The sequence below is a fragment of the Ochotona princeps genome, chromosome 4, assembly GCF_030435755.1.
Source record: "Ochotona princeps isolate mOchPri1 chromosome 4, mOchPri1.hap1, whole genome shotgun sequence".
NCBI lineage: Eukaryota > Metazoa > Chordata > Mammalia > Lagomorpha > Ochotonidae > Ochotona > Ochotona princeps.
Genome location: NC_080835.1, coordinates 63803824 through 63817759, shown reverse-complemented (window position 1 = coordinate 63817759; position 13936 = coordinate 63803824). Strand labels below are relative to the sequence as shown.

General features: G+C 41.8%; 2 protein-coding genes across 2 annotated transcripts in view; both read right to left on the bottom strand.

Annotated features, from left to right (window-relative positions):
- Positions 1-475: 475 nt before the first annotated feature.
- On the bottom strand, positions 476-1427 carry LOC101518952 (protein tyrosine phosphatase type IVA 1-like). Its single transcript, XM_004589823.3, has one exon. The coding sequence runs from the start codon at positions 1264-1266 to the stop codon at positions 745-747; it is 522 nt and encodes a 173-aa protein (XP_004589880.2). The 5' UTR covers positions 1267-1427; the 3' UTR covers positions 476-744.
- A 2965-nt stretch (positions 1428-4392) lies between these two features.
- Positions 4393-13936, bottom strand: part of CCDC81 (coiled-coil domain containing 81) — a 40485-nt gene continuing 30941 nt past the window's right edge. Inside the window, exons 12-15 of the mRNA XM_058663705.1 lie at positions 13120-13198; positions 12670-12890; positions 7001-7126; positions 4393-4573 (exon numbers count right to left, since the gene is read on the bottom strand). Of these exons, the coding sequence (XP_058519688.1) occupies positions 4432-4573; positions 7001-7126; positions 12670-12890; positions 13120-13198 (568 nt within the window). The 3' untranslated portion in view covers positions 4393-4431. The remainder of the gene's footprint in view (positions 4574-7000; positions 7127-12669; positions 12891-13119; positions 13199-13936) is intronic.

Genomic DNA, 13936 nt, shown 5'->3' with positions numbered 1-13936 from the left:
ATAACACATCTCTACCTTTCAAGAAAATGCTCAAGAAAATTTAAGGGTCTATTTTATATTCCATATAAGACAGCAGTGTTTTGCTATTACAATTTCATAGTTTCCTTTCACTGTGGCACACTTCTAAGTTACACCCCCAAATAAAAGCACTTACTGTAAGACCTTTTTGTCTGATGACATCAAACCCATGTTCTTCTTCTTCAGTGTGAATTTTGCATGAACTTTTAACCAGCAGTTAATTTTTCAAAATAGGAATTTTTCTAATAATACCACATTGGATTATAGAAAGACTCAGCAATTAACAGAAGACTTGGTGAGAACACAACCACATTGGTCATTGCACAAACCAGTACACATGTGGGATAGTGAACATAAACGAAGCAGGCAAATACCCATACAAACTCTATACACAATGCTTGAAATGACTTCAGAAATAAATGATATAAGGCCTGTAGCAAAGTTCACAGTTCCTGGAATTTTAATTCTGTATGATATTGAAAATGTACACATAGGTACCTAGGTCTCTTGGCATCTAATTTCACTAAACTTTATATATGCATATATATTCTTTTTGGCATAGGATAATACTAAGCAAAACAGAGGTTGTGATTCTGTTAAGCTTGTGGTTTTCCAATATGCCTGTGGAAGCTCCATTAGACTTACTAAGATGTTGCCTAAAAGATGCGATAAAATAGGTCCCATCTCGAGTTCTACCTACAAGCAATAGCATCATGCAGCCAAGTTTTATTGAATGCAACAGTTGTTTCTGTGGCCATTGGAGTCTTTAAAGCGCAGCCGCATTTTAGAATGGTATTTCTCCAAATACAAAAGTTGCTTACTGTTAAAAGCTCCACGTCGCTTTTGTCGAATCAACTGCACTGCATCTTCATTTTTCATTCCACTTTCGATTAACGCTAGGGCAATCAGCACTGGGGTTCTGCCAAGACCTGCAACACAGTGAACGGCGATACAACAACCAGGTTCTTCACGGAATTTAACGCTTACAAGTCTTACCCAATCATCAACAATCTGTTTGGAAGGTGACGAGCCATCGTCAAAAGGCCAGTCCACAACCTGGATGCCCTCCTTCTCCACAAGAGCAGTGTCGTAAGTCGCTTGGCACACTCTTACTATTGTGGTCACTCTGTATTTCTTAAGCTCCTCTAGAAATCTGGTTAAGGTTGCAGTGGTTGGGCTGTGCGTAATCAGAAATCTCATGTTCCTGTATGTGATTTCCACAGGAGCTGGGCGGTTCATCGGAGGCATGTTAACGCTCAATACGAACACAGAGAAAGTAAAATAGTTTTTGAAGACCAAAAGGATGTCCGCAAACTCAAGCCCCCACTTCTGTATCCCCCACTTGAAAGTCTCAGCGCTTCAAAGATGAAGGTGGCAGACAACAGAAGAACTGCCTGAGGGGCCGCAGCAGGTCCGGGACTCGCTGCTAACCGGGAAGTTTACCCCATCCGGCTCAGAACTCTTGTCAAACCTGCTGCTTCTCTCAAGTCAAGAAGGCCGTGTTGGGGTTATCCAATGGGGACGTCCTGGTGGTGTGGGAATGCCTTCCCCAAGTTCACTTGTCCTCATGAAGGCCGTGCTGTGCTTGGCAGTAATCTCCAGGGCCCTTCAGAAACTCCATCAATGAGTGACCGAGACCACCACAGGAAGGGATCCTCATGAACGAACGTGGCCTAACCATACAGCCAGGCCCGTGGCGGCGACACACGCGGCAGCAGCAGCACGTCCTGGAATGACAATGATCGTCCTGGGGCGAGACACTAGACTCCACCGTGGCCAGGCAGCTCGTGCAGAGCGTCCAGGGAGCCAATACCCGCGCCGCAGCGCTCTGCGTCACAAGCGCTCCCTTTATAGCCGGCAGGACGACGCAAGCACTACCCACCCCAGCTAAGAGCCAATGAGCGAACAAGGAAGTGGGGCCCATCCCCCCAACCCCAGGCATCACCATGGGCAAGGCTGGCAAGAACCTGTTGCCAAAGGGAGAAGCAATAGAGGACTTACGAGGGACCCACAGGTGGAATGGGGTGGTGGAATGGGGTGTCTGGAAAAGACTGAAGGGAATTTAGAAGACTGAAACCAGGATAGGCTAAGGAAGTTCCCAGCCATTGAACCGGATTAAGGTATCTTTTATCCATTTCTTTCAGGTTTTAATCTGTTGGAAATCACACATTTGTCTTCTGTTTTAGCAACTCACGTTGATAACCTTTGTCTTTTAACCAAGAAACAGTACATTTTTAGCCTTTTGACCCTTTTTGGGGTTAAGCCTAGGCTTCATCTATGAAATTTTTCCCTCTTCACGGAGGATTAAAATGACTACAGTTGCTCTTCCATAAAACCCAGTGTATAGGACCTATGCAGTAGCCTAGTGGCTAAATCCTCACCTGGCATCAGCTCAGATTTGATGTGGGCACTAGTTCATATCCTATCTGTTCCACTTCCCATTTAGCTCCCTACTTGTGGCCTGGGAAAGCAGTAGACGATAGCCCAGTGCCTTGGGACCCTGCACCTGCATGGAACAGGGAAGACGTTCCTTGTTCTAGTCTTTGGATCGGCTTGGCTCCAGGTGTTGTGGCCACTTGAGGAGTGAACCAATGGATACAGGATCTTTTTCTCTGTATCTCCTTCTCTCTGTATATCTGCCTTTCCAATAAAATAAATAAATCTTTTTAAAAAACAGTGTAAAAATCTGTTAAATTTTCCCTGGTTTACACTAGATTTTCCAGGCACATCTCATTTCTGTATGAGACAGAAAACACTCTGAAGGCAGGAGGAAGGTACATGTCAGCAACAGTGAGCTTAGTGCTTGGCATTCAGTAGGAGTCAGTACTACTATCAGTGTAACAAAATACAAGGTCATTCTTATGATTCTCTTCACCTGCACATATCAAAAATGCCCCAAATCTTTCTCTCTTTAACAAGGGAGTCTATGGTTTAATAACTGTTCATACAACAGTGTTATGGTTATTTCATGTATTTTAGAGATTGATAAATGCTCTAACAGTACAGCATGTCTGGATCTGGGCAAGTCAGTTGGTCCCAGCAGAGGTTATCATTATTACAGTTGGTTGATGAGGATTAGACCTCCAGGAAGTGATCCGGGAAGAAGTGACAGGAAGCAGCAATGTAGGAAGGTTAAGGAAGAGGTTTCAAACAAGTCCAATCAATACCACGAGTGCTGCTTTCCATAGAAAAACATTAGCAATGCCCTGTTTAACAAAAATACGTACCCCCCCAGATTTTTATATCTACCATAGTTTCCTCATAATATGAATTTATCCACAAACTTTTTGAAAAACTTTCATATGCTTCAATTTCAAAACAATTTTTGCACTCAGAATAAGCTTATCTTTTCATTTCAGACTCCCACGAACATTTTGGAGTATCTTTTACTTCCCTCATTTTCTGAGGGAAAGATGTGGGCAGCCAACAAGTAATCTACTTTCCTTCAACAAGTAATCTACTTCCCTTCCCAACAAGTAAAGCACTTCCCTTCTCGCTTTTGTATTTCAGAAATCTAGATTAGTCTTTCTTTTATCTGAGGTGGTAGAACAGGGCAGCTGCAAGGCATATAAAATGAAAATGAAATGAAGGTATAAAATGCAAGACATATAAAATGAAAATGAATGAAGGTGAATGAAGAAGGCTTTTGGGTGAGAACACCTGTAGCTTAAAGGGAAATCAGTGTTTTTTCAGGCAGACAGGTCTTCCTCGAACGGAGCAGGTCTAACTCTAACAGAGCAGGTGAAATGAGAGGTTACACTGCCAAGGGCAGCACACAGGGTACAGTAAGTGTACCATCAGGTGGTAAAAAAATGGCTGGACAGTGTAATGGCTGATCGTGAGGTCACTGAGAGAAAGGTTAATCCCCCACTACCCCAACAGAGTCCAGGTACATCAAGGGTTAGAAGCATGGTTCTGACTGTCCTAAGATAAACAAACGTCTGGACCACACCTGATGGGAAAGGGGGTAAAATTTAACATCATGAATTGCCATTCATACTCAAGCCCTTACAATGTATTTATTATGACATTATCATTTGGATGAAAACGGATGATTTTGCCTACACAACACACAAAAGGAGTAACAGGGCTATGGCTGCAGCACCCTTGAAGTCAGAATGAAGCCAGGTTCCATTCAAAGTCCCTGTGACAGTAGGTTCTGGTTCTAGAGTCCATTCAGATACCTTTGCCTCCATCAGGGTCAAGGTTAGAGAATAAGTAGGGATGGGATGGAGGCAAGAAGGAAAAATCTGCCAATGTGAATTCAGCAAGGGGTGACAAAGCAAGCCATTGAAAGCAGCAAACTCAAACAATATTTTTTTTCCTCTGAGGTACAAATATGCAGTTTCACAATCACACCAAACATGTAAAAGAAAAAACTTTCCCCCAGGAAACAGGTCCCAATTCTGAGTTTTACACCAGCAACCGGGAACCATACAGGAACTTGTTCAAGGGCCACAGGTTGCTCTCGCCCACGTTGGAGGTGCGCCTTTGGCACTGCTTGCAGCGCCGGTACTTCTGGCACTGGTCCAGGAGGAATAGCTTGTCAGAAGCCCTAAGGAAAGACAGCAGAAGCAGTCATCAGTAGGTGGCCCTGGAGCCATAGCCCAAATCTGGGGTGATGGGAGAGAAACAAAAGAACAACACATAGTCCCTGCAGACTAAAACACATACATGTGAAGCTTGGTTTTGTTTTTGCTTTGCTTTCTTTTTCCACCCACCAATTCTCTCTTCCTGTCAGCCGCCTGAGTCCCTGCCAACAACCTGACCTAGGACCCCAGCCGACTGGCCTGCTCTGCATTGTCCCTAGAGCAGATATGTTAACCTGTCCTTCAAGATTACTTTCGGTGTTTTTTCTGCTCGTTACCACCATATTGGCCAAGTATTCTTACTAAAGACAGCGAAAATCTCTCTGGTGTTCATCTCACTGTCTTTAACTCGCCTTCCTGACACATTGAGCAAATGACTTGAAATCTGCAACTTGCTTATTCAGGCCAGTGACCCCACTTCTTCTTTGGGACTTATTTTTTTTTTCCGCAACAGCTTCCTTTCCCCCATGAGAAATAGTACTCTATGCTGGGTGTGGTGATCTCTGAGACTCTCCCCATTCCTCTAGGACAAATGTCTTGGGGAGAATATGCTAGAAAGTGTGAATTGTTGGGCCTGGCAGCATGACCTAGCAGCTTAAGTCCTCGCCTTGAACACGCCAGGATCCCATATGGGTGCCGGTTCTAATCCCGGCAGCTCCACTTCCCATCCAGCTCCCTGCTTCTGGCCTGGGAAAGCAGTCGAGGACGGCCCAATGCTTTGGGATCCTGCACCCGTGTGGGAGACCTGGAGGAAGTTCCTGGCTTCTGGGTCCGGATCAGCACAGCACTGACCGTTGCTCTCACTTGGGGAGTGAATCATCGGACGGAAGATTTTCCTCTCTGTTTCTCCTCCTCTCTGTATATCAGATTTGTAATAAAAATAAATAAATCTTAAAAAAAAAAAAGACAAAGTGTGAATTGTTAGCTGACTGCAGCTGTAGCTTGTGTCCTTGAGTTCACAGCCATGTTTTTGTAAGGAAACACACAGTTGTTTGGACCATGGTTACCAACAGTGCTTGATGCTTACTGCTTGCTATTTCATGCCATGCATTCTGACAAGGTGGTATGGTTACTGACCAACCATGTGTCTCCAATCACTCCTCTAAGTACAATAAATCCATGTCTGTCCCAGTTGGACTTCTGTGTGGGTTCTTTGGAATCAGTGAATACTATCTGGGAACCCTCTTAGATCTCAAGCTCCTGTAGAATGACAGGCCTCATGCATTCATTATCACAAAACATAGGTCTTAGTTATTGTAAACACAAATGAGAAATGATATATAAGGAACACTACAAGGAAAAGCTATTACAGACCAAAACCCAGTTAGCAAATAGTATTCTGATATAAAAATTACTTGAAAATTGGCAACTTAAACTTTTATTTTTGTGTACTTAGATGTTGTTAATTTGCTTGTGTACACTAGATCTACTTGATTAGTTTTTAATTGAAAGATAGTTGATTTTTCAAAGTTATGAAACTTTGAATCTCTTTGATTTCTAAAACTCCTTTGTCACTATGGTAAAGCAAGTACTTGCTTTCCCATTTAACAACAACAAAAAGATACAAGGTGATCAATGGGCTCAATCTTCACCTTGCAAGTGCTGGAATCCCTGTTCCAATTCCCATCCAACTTTCTGCATATGGCCTGGGAAAGCAGTAGAGGATGGCCCAAAGCTTTGGGACCCTGCAGCTATGTGGGAGACCCAGCGGAAGCTCCTGGCTTCTGGTTTTGGATTAGCTTAGCTCTGGCTGTTGCAGCCATTTGGGAAGTGAACCAATGGATCTTTCTCTGTCTTTCCTCTCCATTAATCTGATCTGCCTTTCCAATAAAAATAAATCTTAAAAGAAAAAAAAACAAAAGCGGGGGAGGAGGATGAACGTTGTGACACATCAGGTTAAGTAGATGCTTGTGACACCACATTCCTTAACTCAGCTCTTGAAGTGATCATTCCACAAGCTTTGGAAGTATTTTGATCAGAGACTCCCTCTCCCTGTTCCCCCCAATGATCTTTAAAATAAGTAAATAGAAAGATAAATAAATAAATAAGTACATCTTCCACAAGGTGAAAAGGGGGGAATGGCACGAAAGTGACAGCAAGAAATAAAAAAACAGAGGCAAAGATTAGGGCAGGGTTGGTAAATACATGCCATACAACCACGTATGCCATACAACCAGAGCCTTCTCCTTCTCGCATCCCATATACAGAACACAGCAGCACTTCTAACTGAACACAGACTTGGCTTTCTTCACAAAGTTGTGTAGGAAGCCACTTCTGCTCAACTGGAGTTGGTACTTGAGACCTAAGTGCCATCCTAGGATTAAAGGACAGTCAACAAGGAAAGAAGGGAGTTCTCTTTAAATAAAGAACTTCTGGTTCCAGGCAGGCATTACCGCTCGAAAGCCTTCTCCTCCAGGTCGCGCTGCTTCTTCATCCCAGCGCTGCGTTCCCAGTCCTCCTGCAAGCATTGGTTGATTCTGTTCACTTGTTCCAGCTCAGCAGTTCTGTCCGCCAAGTGCCTAGAGAAAAAATAGTCTGACTCTACTCAAAATATGTGGAAGGGCATGCACTGATTGAGAATCCTGTTCCTTTCATGTTAAATTAAACAGAAAATCATCTGGATTCATTCACTACTCTTTGAAAGACAGTGGAAACCCCTGCATCTCAGCTAATTTATAGGTCTCGGATCTTTCATCTTCAGCCCTGGTTTAAATTAACATGATGGAAACCTTTTTCCAATTAGCAACTTCAGCCTTTAAAGCCTTTAATTTCCTTTGAGACTACTTAAATCATCTAAAGAATCATCCCCAATGGATTTTCTATGCTGTTTATTTTACTTTTCTTCTTATTCCAGCCTCTCAGCTTTCTGTTAACAGCCTACTGATTGCTATAGAAATTTAGTAAGACAAAGTAGACAGGCATACAAATGGAGAGAAGGAGAAATATATGGGTCTGATTGAACAAGATAAGGGAAATTTTTAAAAAAATGGTGTGGGCCCAGCGTGGTGGCCTAGTGGCTGAAGTTCTCACCTAGAACGCACCGGGATCCCATACAGGCACCAATTCTAATCCTGGCAGCTCCGCTTCCCATCCAGCTCCCTGCTTGTGTCCTGAGAAAACAGTCAAGGATGGCCCAAAGCCTTGGGACCTTACACCCACATTGGGAGACCCTGAAGAGGCTTCTGGCTCCTGGCTTCGGATTGGCTCAGCTCCAGCCGTTGCGGCCGCTTGGGGAAGATCTTCCTCTCTGTCTCTCCTCTCTGTATATCTGCCTTTCCAATAAAAATAAATCTTTTAAAAAACAGTGTGAAAAAGGCAAGGCAAAGGTGAAAGTTTGGTGAAGGTCAAGTTGTCAAAGAAATGGCTGCTTAGTATAACACCTCTTCAAGTCCAAAGCCTCAGGGTTCCTGGAGTTAAGTTTCTAGCAAATATGTGGTCACTATTGTTGTCAACCACCTTAATCCTGATCCAAATTACCTAAATCTGTCTCTTTCTTGCCAAAGTAAAATGTACTGTCATTTCTCTTTGAAGTCTGGAAGCTTCACTAAATGAGTTCATTGATTTAATCTGCTCCGAAAGGGTCTGTGGTACAGACAGCAGCAACCACCAGGTGTCAGGATTCTCCAGTAAAAATCTTTAGTATCATCTGGGCTGGTTCATTTTTTTCTTAAAGTAGCATAACCACCCTTCCACCTTGCAATCAATGAACAACCCATTGATAAAATGACAGAACCAAATTACCACCCATACATATTAACCCTGAATGTAAATGCTTAAACTCAATCAAACATCATAAATTAGTAGACTGAATTGAAAAGCAAAACCCAGCATCTATTTATTGCCTCCAGGACACACATTTCACCAACAAAAACCAGTGGAAACTGTATCTCATGGATTTTCGTTTTTTTGTTGTTAGCCTCATCTCTTCAAAACACTTTCTTCTGATTAAATTCTTCAATGACTCATAGATCATACAGTAGCAGGTTCTTAATTTTCTTTTACATTTCTTCAGCGACACATTAGACATTTAGTAGCATGTTATTTAACTTCATGGTGTTATTAATTTCTTTTTTCTTCCTGTTGCTGATTTTGTTTTGTGGCTTTTCATTTAAGGGAATGTATAATAACTGTGAAATGGAGACTAACATGTCCAGATGTGAGAACACAATGCAGTATGCATCCCTATTTCCAAACTAAAGATTGACTCCCAATGAAACCGTTTAATATATGACAATAGGATGATGGATGCTCTGCCATCGTCTATGCCCACAATAATGGACATATGACTGTATATGAAGAACTATACTTTAATAATGATATAGGGGAACTCAGTGTGTGTGGGGGGAATTGGGGAGGGGATAAGGGAAATCCCAGTGGCCTATGGAACTGTATCAAATAATAATAATAATAAGAAGAAGAATTTAAGATTAAAAAACAAAAAAATCAATACAAGAGATATGTTTTCACTTAGGCATGTTTATGATTACAAGAACTTTGATCTGCAATTACCTCTACCCCACACAGCAAAACCCTTCAGGGTTATTATATTACTATCTTTTAAGCTTTGAACAATATACCTGGTGATTTCAAAACCACAGAATCTGTTGAAGCTAGAATAATATGATAAGGCAAAAACTGGAGTAAGCTATTGTAGACTCTTAGAATTACTGCATAAGTGGATTTGGAGCCATAGGCAAAACTTCTTACCACATTTCCAGTTACCAGGGTAACTAAGAATGAAGTGGAGTGTGGCTCTTCTCCAATATCACATTGCTGGTTGTCAACTGACAATAGTCACACCACCACATCTATGGCCCTCACACAGAACTTACAGTAGCCTATGTTACAATCATGTTTGTTTTCCTCTTAAAAAAAAGTAATCTCCCTCTGAAACACATATAATTTTTAGAATTGTTCACATGTATATCCTGGGAGTAATAAAATGGGTAGTTATTTTTAAACAATTTAGATCCAGGAAAAATGCCAAATAAAACTATTTCCACCTACACTGATACAGCAGAAAACAATTACGCCAATTTATAAACCAGAAAAAGCAGAGCCTCATCCTCACTTTCTTCACCTGATAATAACAGTATCTACCCTTCTGATTCAGGCACTATGATAGACTATCGACATGACTTATGTCACTTACCCTCCAACAACCCAAGCAATTTCCTTCATAATTGTTAAGGAAACCACTCCACGCAGAGGTATATGCCCAGCCCAATATCACAGCACCACACTAACCAATCAGAACCGACGCATCGGAAAGGATATTGGAGATCCCAGGTTTTCACCCTTTATTGAAAGAGCATGGCACTGTGGGACGGGCCTTCAGAAAACAGGCTATTTATCAAGAAGTATGAAGATATTCCAAGATTTTAGCAAATAACATAGACAAGCAAGTATGCATTGCCCTAGGAACATGAAAGTCTATTCTACATATGATTTGACTCCAGTGTCATTTTTTTAACCATTCTCACTCTCACTACCAACAACCAGCTGCCATTCTTATCAAAATATCCTCCATTTTCAACCTGCTATTCTACTCATGCTTTCATGTCTGCACCTACTTGGTATAGAACAAATCCATGCACTACCTCAGTGATCATTAATAAAGTATATAATTTCAATATTTTTTATTTTTATAAGCACAACTGACTTCTACAGAGAGGACACTCCTTTGGAAGAAGCTTTTTGGAACTCCAGAGCACCTTGATAATCTCACAGAGTTACTAGACATCTACAAAAATGATGCTGAAATTCTCTGGCACTCTAGGGTGGAGATGCAATAGGAGAAATGGATGATGAAAAGGTGGGGAGGAATCATGGAGGGGTTGCAAGGTTGCAAGTCAGTAGGCACCTTTAACAGTTCTGTATTGGTGGGTGATTTTTGGGCACTTGAACAAACTAGAAGCTGAATGTTTGAAGTTTGAACTGAAAGGTAATTTGCATTAATGTGGCATAAAGTCATCCTCTGCTTATTTTACCACCGTCTTCACCACTATAAGCAGCTTCTTGGAAGTTAAGGATTTGAGTGTCATGGCTATGTCTGCTTAAGCATGACACTACATTTGTGGCTCAAATTGTATTTCCAAAGATGGTATGAGTAATTCTTTAAGAAGGTGAATTTTAGTAACTGGCATTAAAGCATAAGCTAATCCTCTGCCTACAGCCCTAGCATCCCATATGGAGGTCAGTTTTAGTCCAGGCTGTTGCACTTCCAATCCAGCTCCCTACTAAAGGACTGGAAAAGCAGCAGAGGATGGCTCAAGGCCTTTGGTTCCCTGTACCCATGCGGTAGACCTGGAAGCGGCTCCCCGCTTCGGATTGTTCCAACTATGGCCATTGCAACCATTTGCAGAGTGAACCAACAAATCAGTGGTCTCTCTCTTTCTCTCTTTCTCTCTGTAACTTTGATTTTTAAGTTAATTAAATCTTTTTTTTTAAGGATGCATTGCAAAGGGCAGGAAAAATATGAAAGGCAACTAGAGGGAGAAGTGGAATCAAGATAGTTTTTTAAAAATTTGTTAATTTTTTCTTTTTTCTTTTTTTTATTAGTTACATTGCATTATGTGACACAGTTTCATTGGTTCTGGGATTTCCCCAACCCCTCCCCGTACCCTCCCCCCATGGTGGATTCCTTCACCTTGTTGCAGTATTACAGATCAAATCCAGTCAAGATTCTTTCATTGCAAGCATATACCAAGCATAGAATCCAGCATCTTATTGTCCAGGTAAATTCAACGGTTTATTGGGGAGACCATCTCTGGTCTGAAGGCAGAGCTGGCAGAATATCATCCCAATCAATTAAAAGTGCCAACATAACATCAACAACAATTTACAACATTATGGAATTAATTGACATGGTATTGAGTAACCAATATGTTTAAAAATGCAAGTTCTTAACCACATCCTGTGATTACTTCGTTGGCATTTCAATTTTAGTTTATATACAACTGGCTTCTATACACCTTAAAATGGCTATAGGGTACTATTCAGCTGTCTCATGTCTATTTTCATTTTAGTATTTAGCAGTTTATAGTGTTGAATCATAATTTTTCTGAACTTGGCAGATTTTAGGATAGTCTAAACTGGCTTATAACTCTAACAAGACATATGTCAACAGTTGAGGTGCAGAACAGTTTTAGGAGGGGTGTGCAGAGAAATCTTCAATACCTTAGTGAGGAGTAACTAATCTTTGTGTTCTGCCTAGTAAGGTATGTGTGAGTCCACACTGACCGTTTCCTCCTGGTTCTAAGCTTTCCTTGTTGTTCTCTATCTATCCTAATTTTTTTGTTTTGTTGCTGTTTTTTTGGGGGGTAGGGGGGCCTCCGGAGTGACCTTGATGGTCATTGCCAGAGAGGGTGGGGATCCAAAGTTGGAACTAAGTAAGGACCAGAGAATGCTCTTCTCCCTGGTCCCGAAGAAAGTTTACTGTTCTTCTGTTTCTGCGGACTGCTCAGGGCTCCTGGCTGTTATTCCGATGACCTTGGATCCTGCAAAGAAGGATTTGGGCTTCTTCCATCCCATGTGGTAGATCCAAACAGGGGTGGATGACCTCAGAGTTCTCGGCCTCCAAAGGCACTCCAATTCCCCCATGGTCTCCTTGGTAGTTGGGATGTAGTCCTTGGTGCCTGTACTGATAGTCCTTGGTGAGAATCTGGGAGTCTCCAAGGTTGGGATACAAGCCTCCTCCTGTCCACCTGCTGCACTCTGGGGTCTCCCCCCCTGCTCTGTGCATATGACCTCCTGTTAAGAGGTTGTCAGGATTGCTCTTGATTCCAGCTGTATGTCTTTGTAGTTTTACTATTGTCTAATGCTGATTCGAGTCTGTTGTGTATAAGTTACCTGTTATGTTCCTGATAGGTTATACTTCATGTCTTCGTAAAATGAGGATAAAATGATAAAATGAGATGAAGCAGGTGATGAGCTTGGAACAATGTCTTATGTAAGACATCTTCAAGTTATTAGCTATTATCCTACCCATTGTATGAGAAAGGGAGGGAGAAGCAGGGAGGGAGAGAGAGAATAATACATAAATGGAAGAGGATCTCCTTACTCTCTTCGCGTCCTCTGGAGCATCTGCAGATCCCGCCTCTGATCCACCAGCTGGTCCAGAATGGCTTTTCTCTTGTTGTTAGCAGCTGCCTCCAGCTGATGTTTCATATACTGCTGCTCTCGCTTGCGCTTTTCAACCAGCAAATCACGCTCAGTCTTACCAAAGATGGGCTCAGAGGAGTCTGGTTCAAACACGGGTAACTGGGGGGGTTTGTTCTTTATCTGAAATGGAGATATACAAAATGCAGAATATGATTCTACTGGGGAACAAACTTTAAGCACAATCCTGTAATGGAGTAAAATACCAGTGCCTTAAAAGGAAGAAACAAAGGACTCAAAAATCCACCAGCGGCATAATACAACGTGTATTCAGAGCACTACAATATTTACACATGTTGTAGAATGTAAATGAAGCACTGTATAATGACTTTTAAAAAGAATCATTCCTCACCTGTGCATCCAAAGCCCTCTGGTAACATTGTGTTTCTTCCATCTTGTCTCTTAAATATCTGGCTCTTTGCGCAGCAAGTCTGGCAGGTAAAAACAGAAGAAGGTGGGACACGCTTTGAGAATCTCAGTACTACAGATTACCACTATAAAAAAAAAAACAACATGACAATGAAAGCCTGATAAATAAAAGTCATTGTTTCATTCTGGGAGCTTTCATTTTAAGAAAGGAGAGAGTAGTCTAAAGGTCCTTGGGATGGTGTGTTGAACACAATATAGATAGAAAAGGTAACACCAAGTGACAAATCATACTGTATAGTGTACTGCTAGTGAAAGAAAAGGCACCACCAAAACACATTTGCCAATTCTGCAAAATACAATTCACTGTATAAGCTGAATCATTGTAAGATACTTCTTAAGATCAGTGACACTTTTAGAAATTCTAATTTATTTATTTATTTTTAAAAGATGTATTTATTTTTATTACAAAGTCAGATATACAGAGTGGAGGAGAGACAGGCATATCTTCCATCTAATGGTTCACTCTCCAAGTGACTGCAACGGCTGGAACTGAGCCAATCCGAAGCCAGGAGCCAGGAGCTTCTTCTAGGTCTCACACGCCGGTGCAGGGTCCCAAAACTTTGGGTCATCCTCGACTGCTTTCTCAGGCCACAAGCAGGGAGCTAGATAGGAAGTGGGGCTGCCGGGATACGAACCAGTGCCCATATGGGATCCTGGCACATGCAAGGTGAGGACTTTATCCCCTAGGTTACCATGCCAGGCCCTAGAAATTCTAATTTATTACATGTAGCCTCCAGATA

Bases quoted from the DNA above. Each gene is read 5' to 3' on its own strand.
- LOC101518952 (XM_004589823.3), bottom strand. From the start codon at position 1,266: ATGCCTCCGATGAACCGCCCAGCTCCTGTGGAAATCACATACAGGAAC.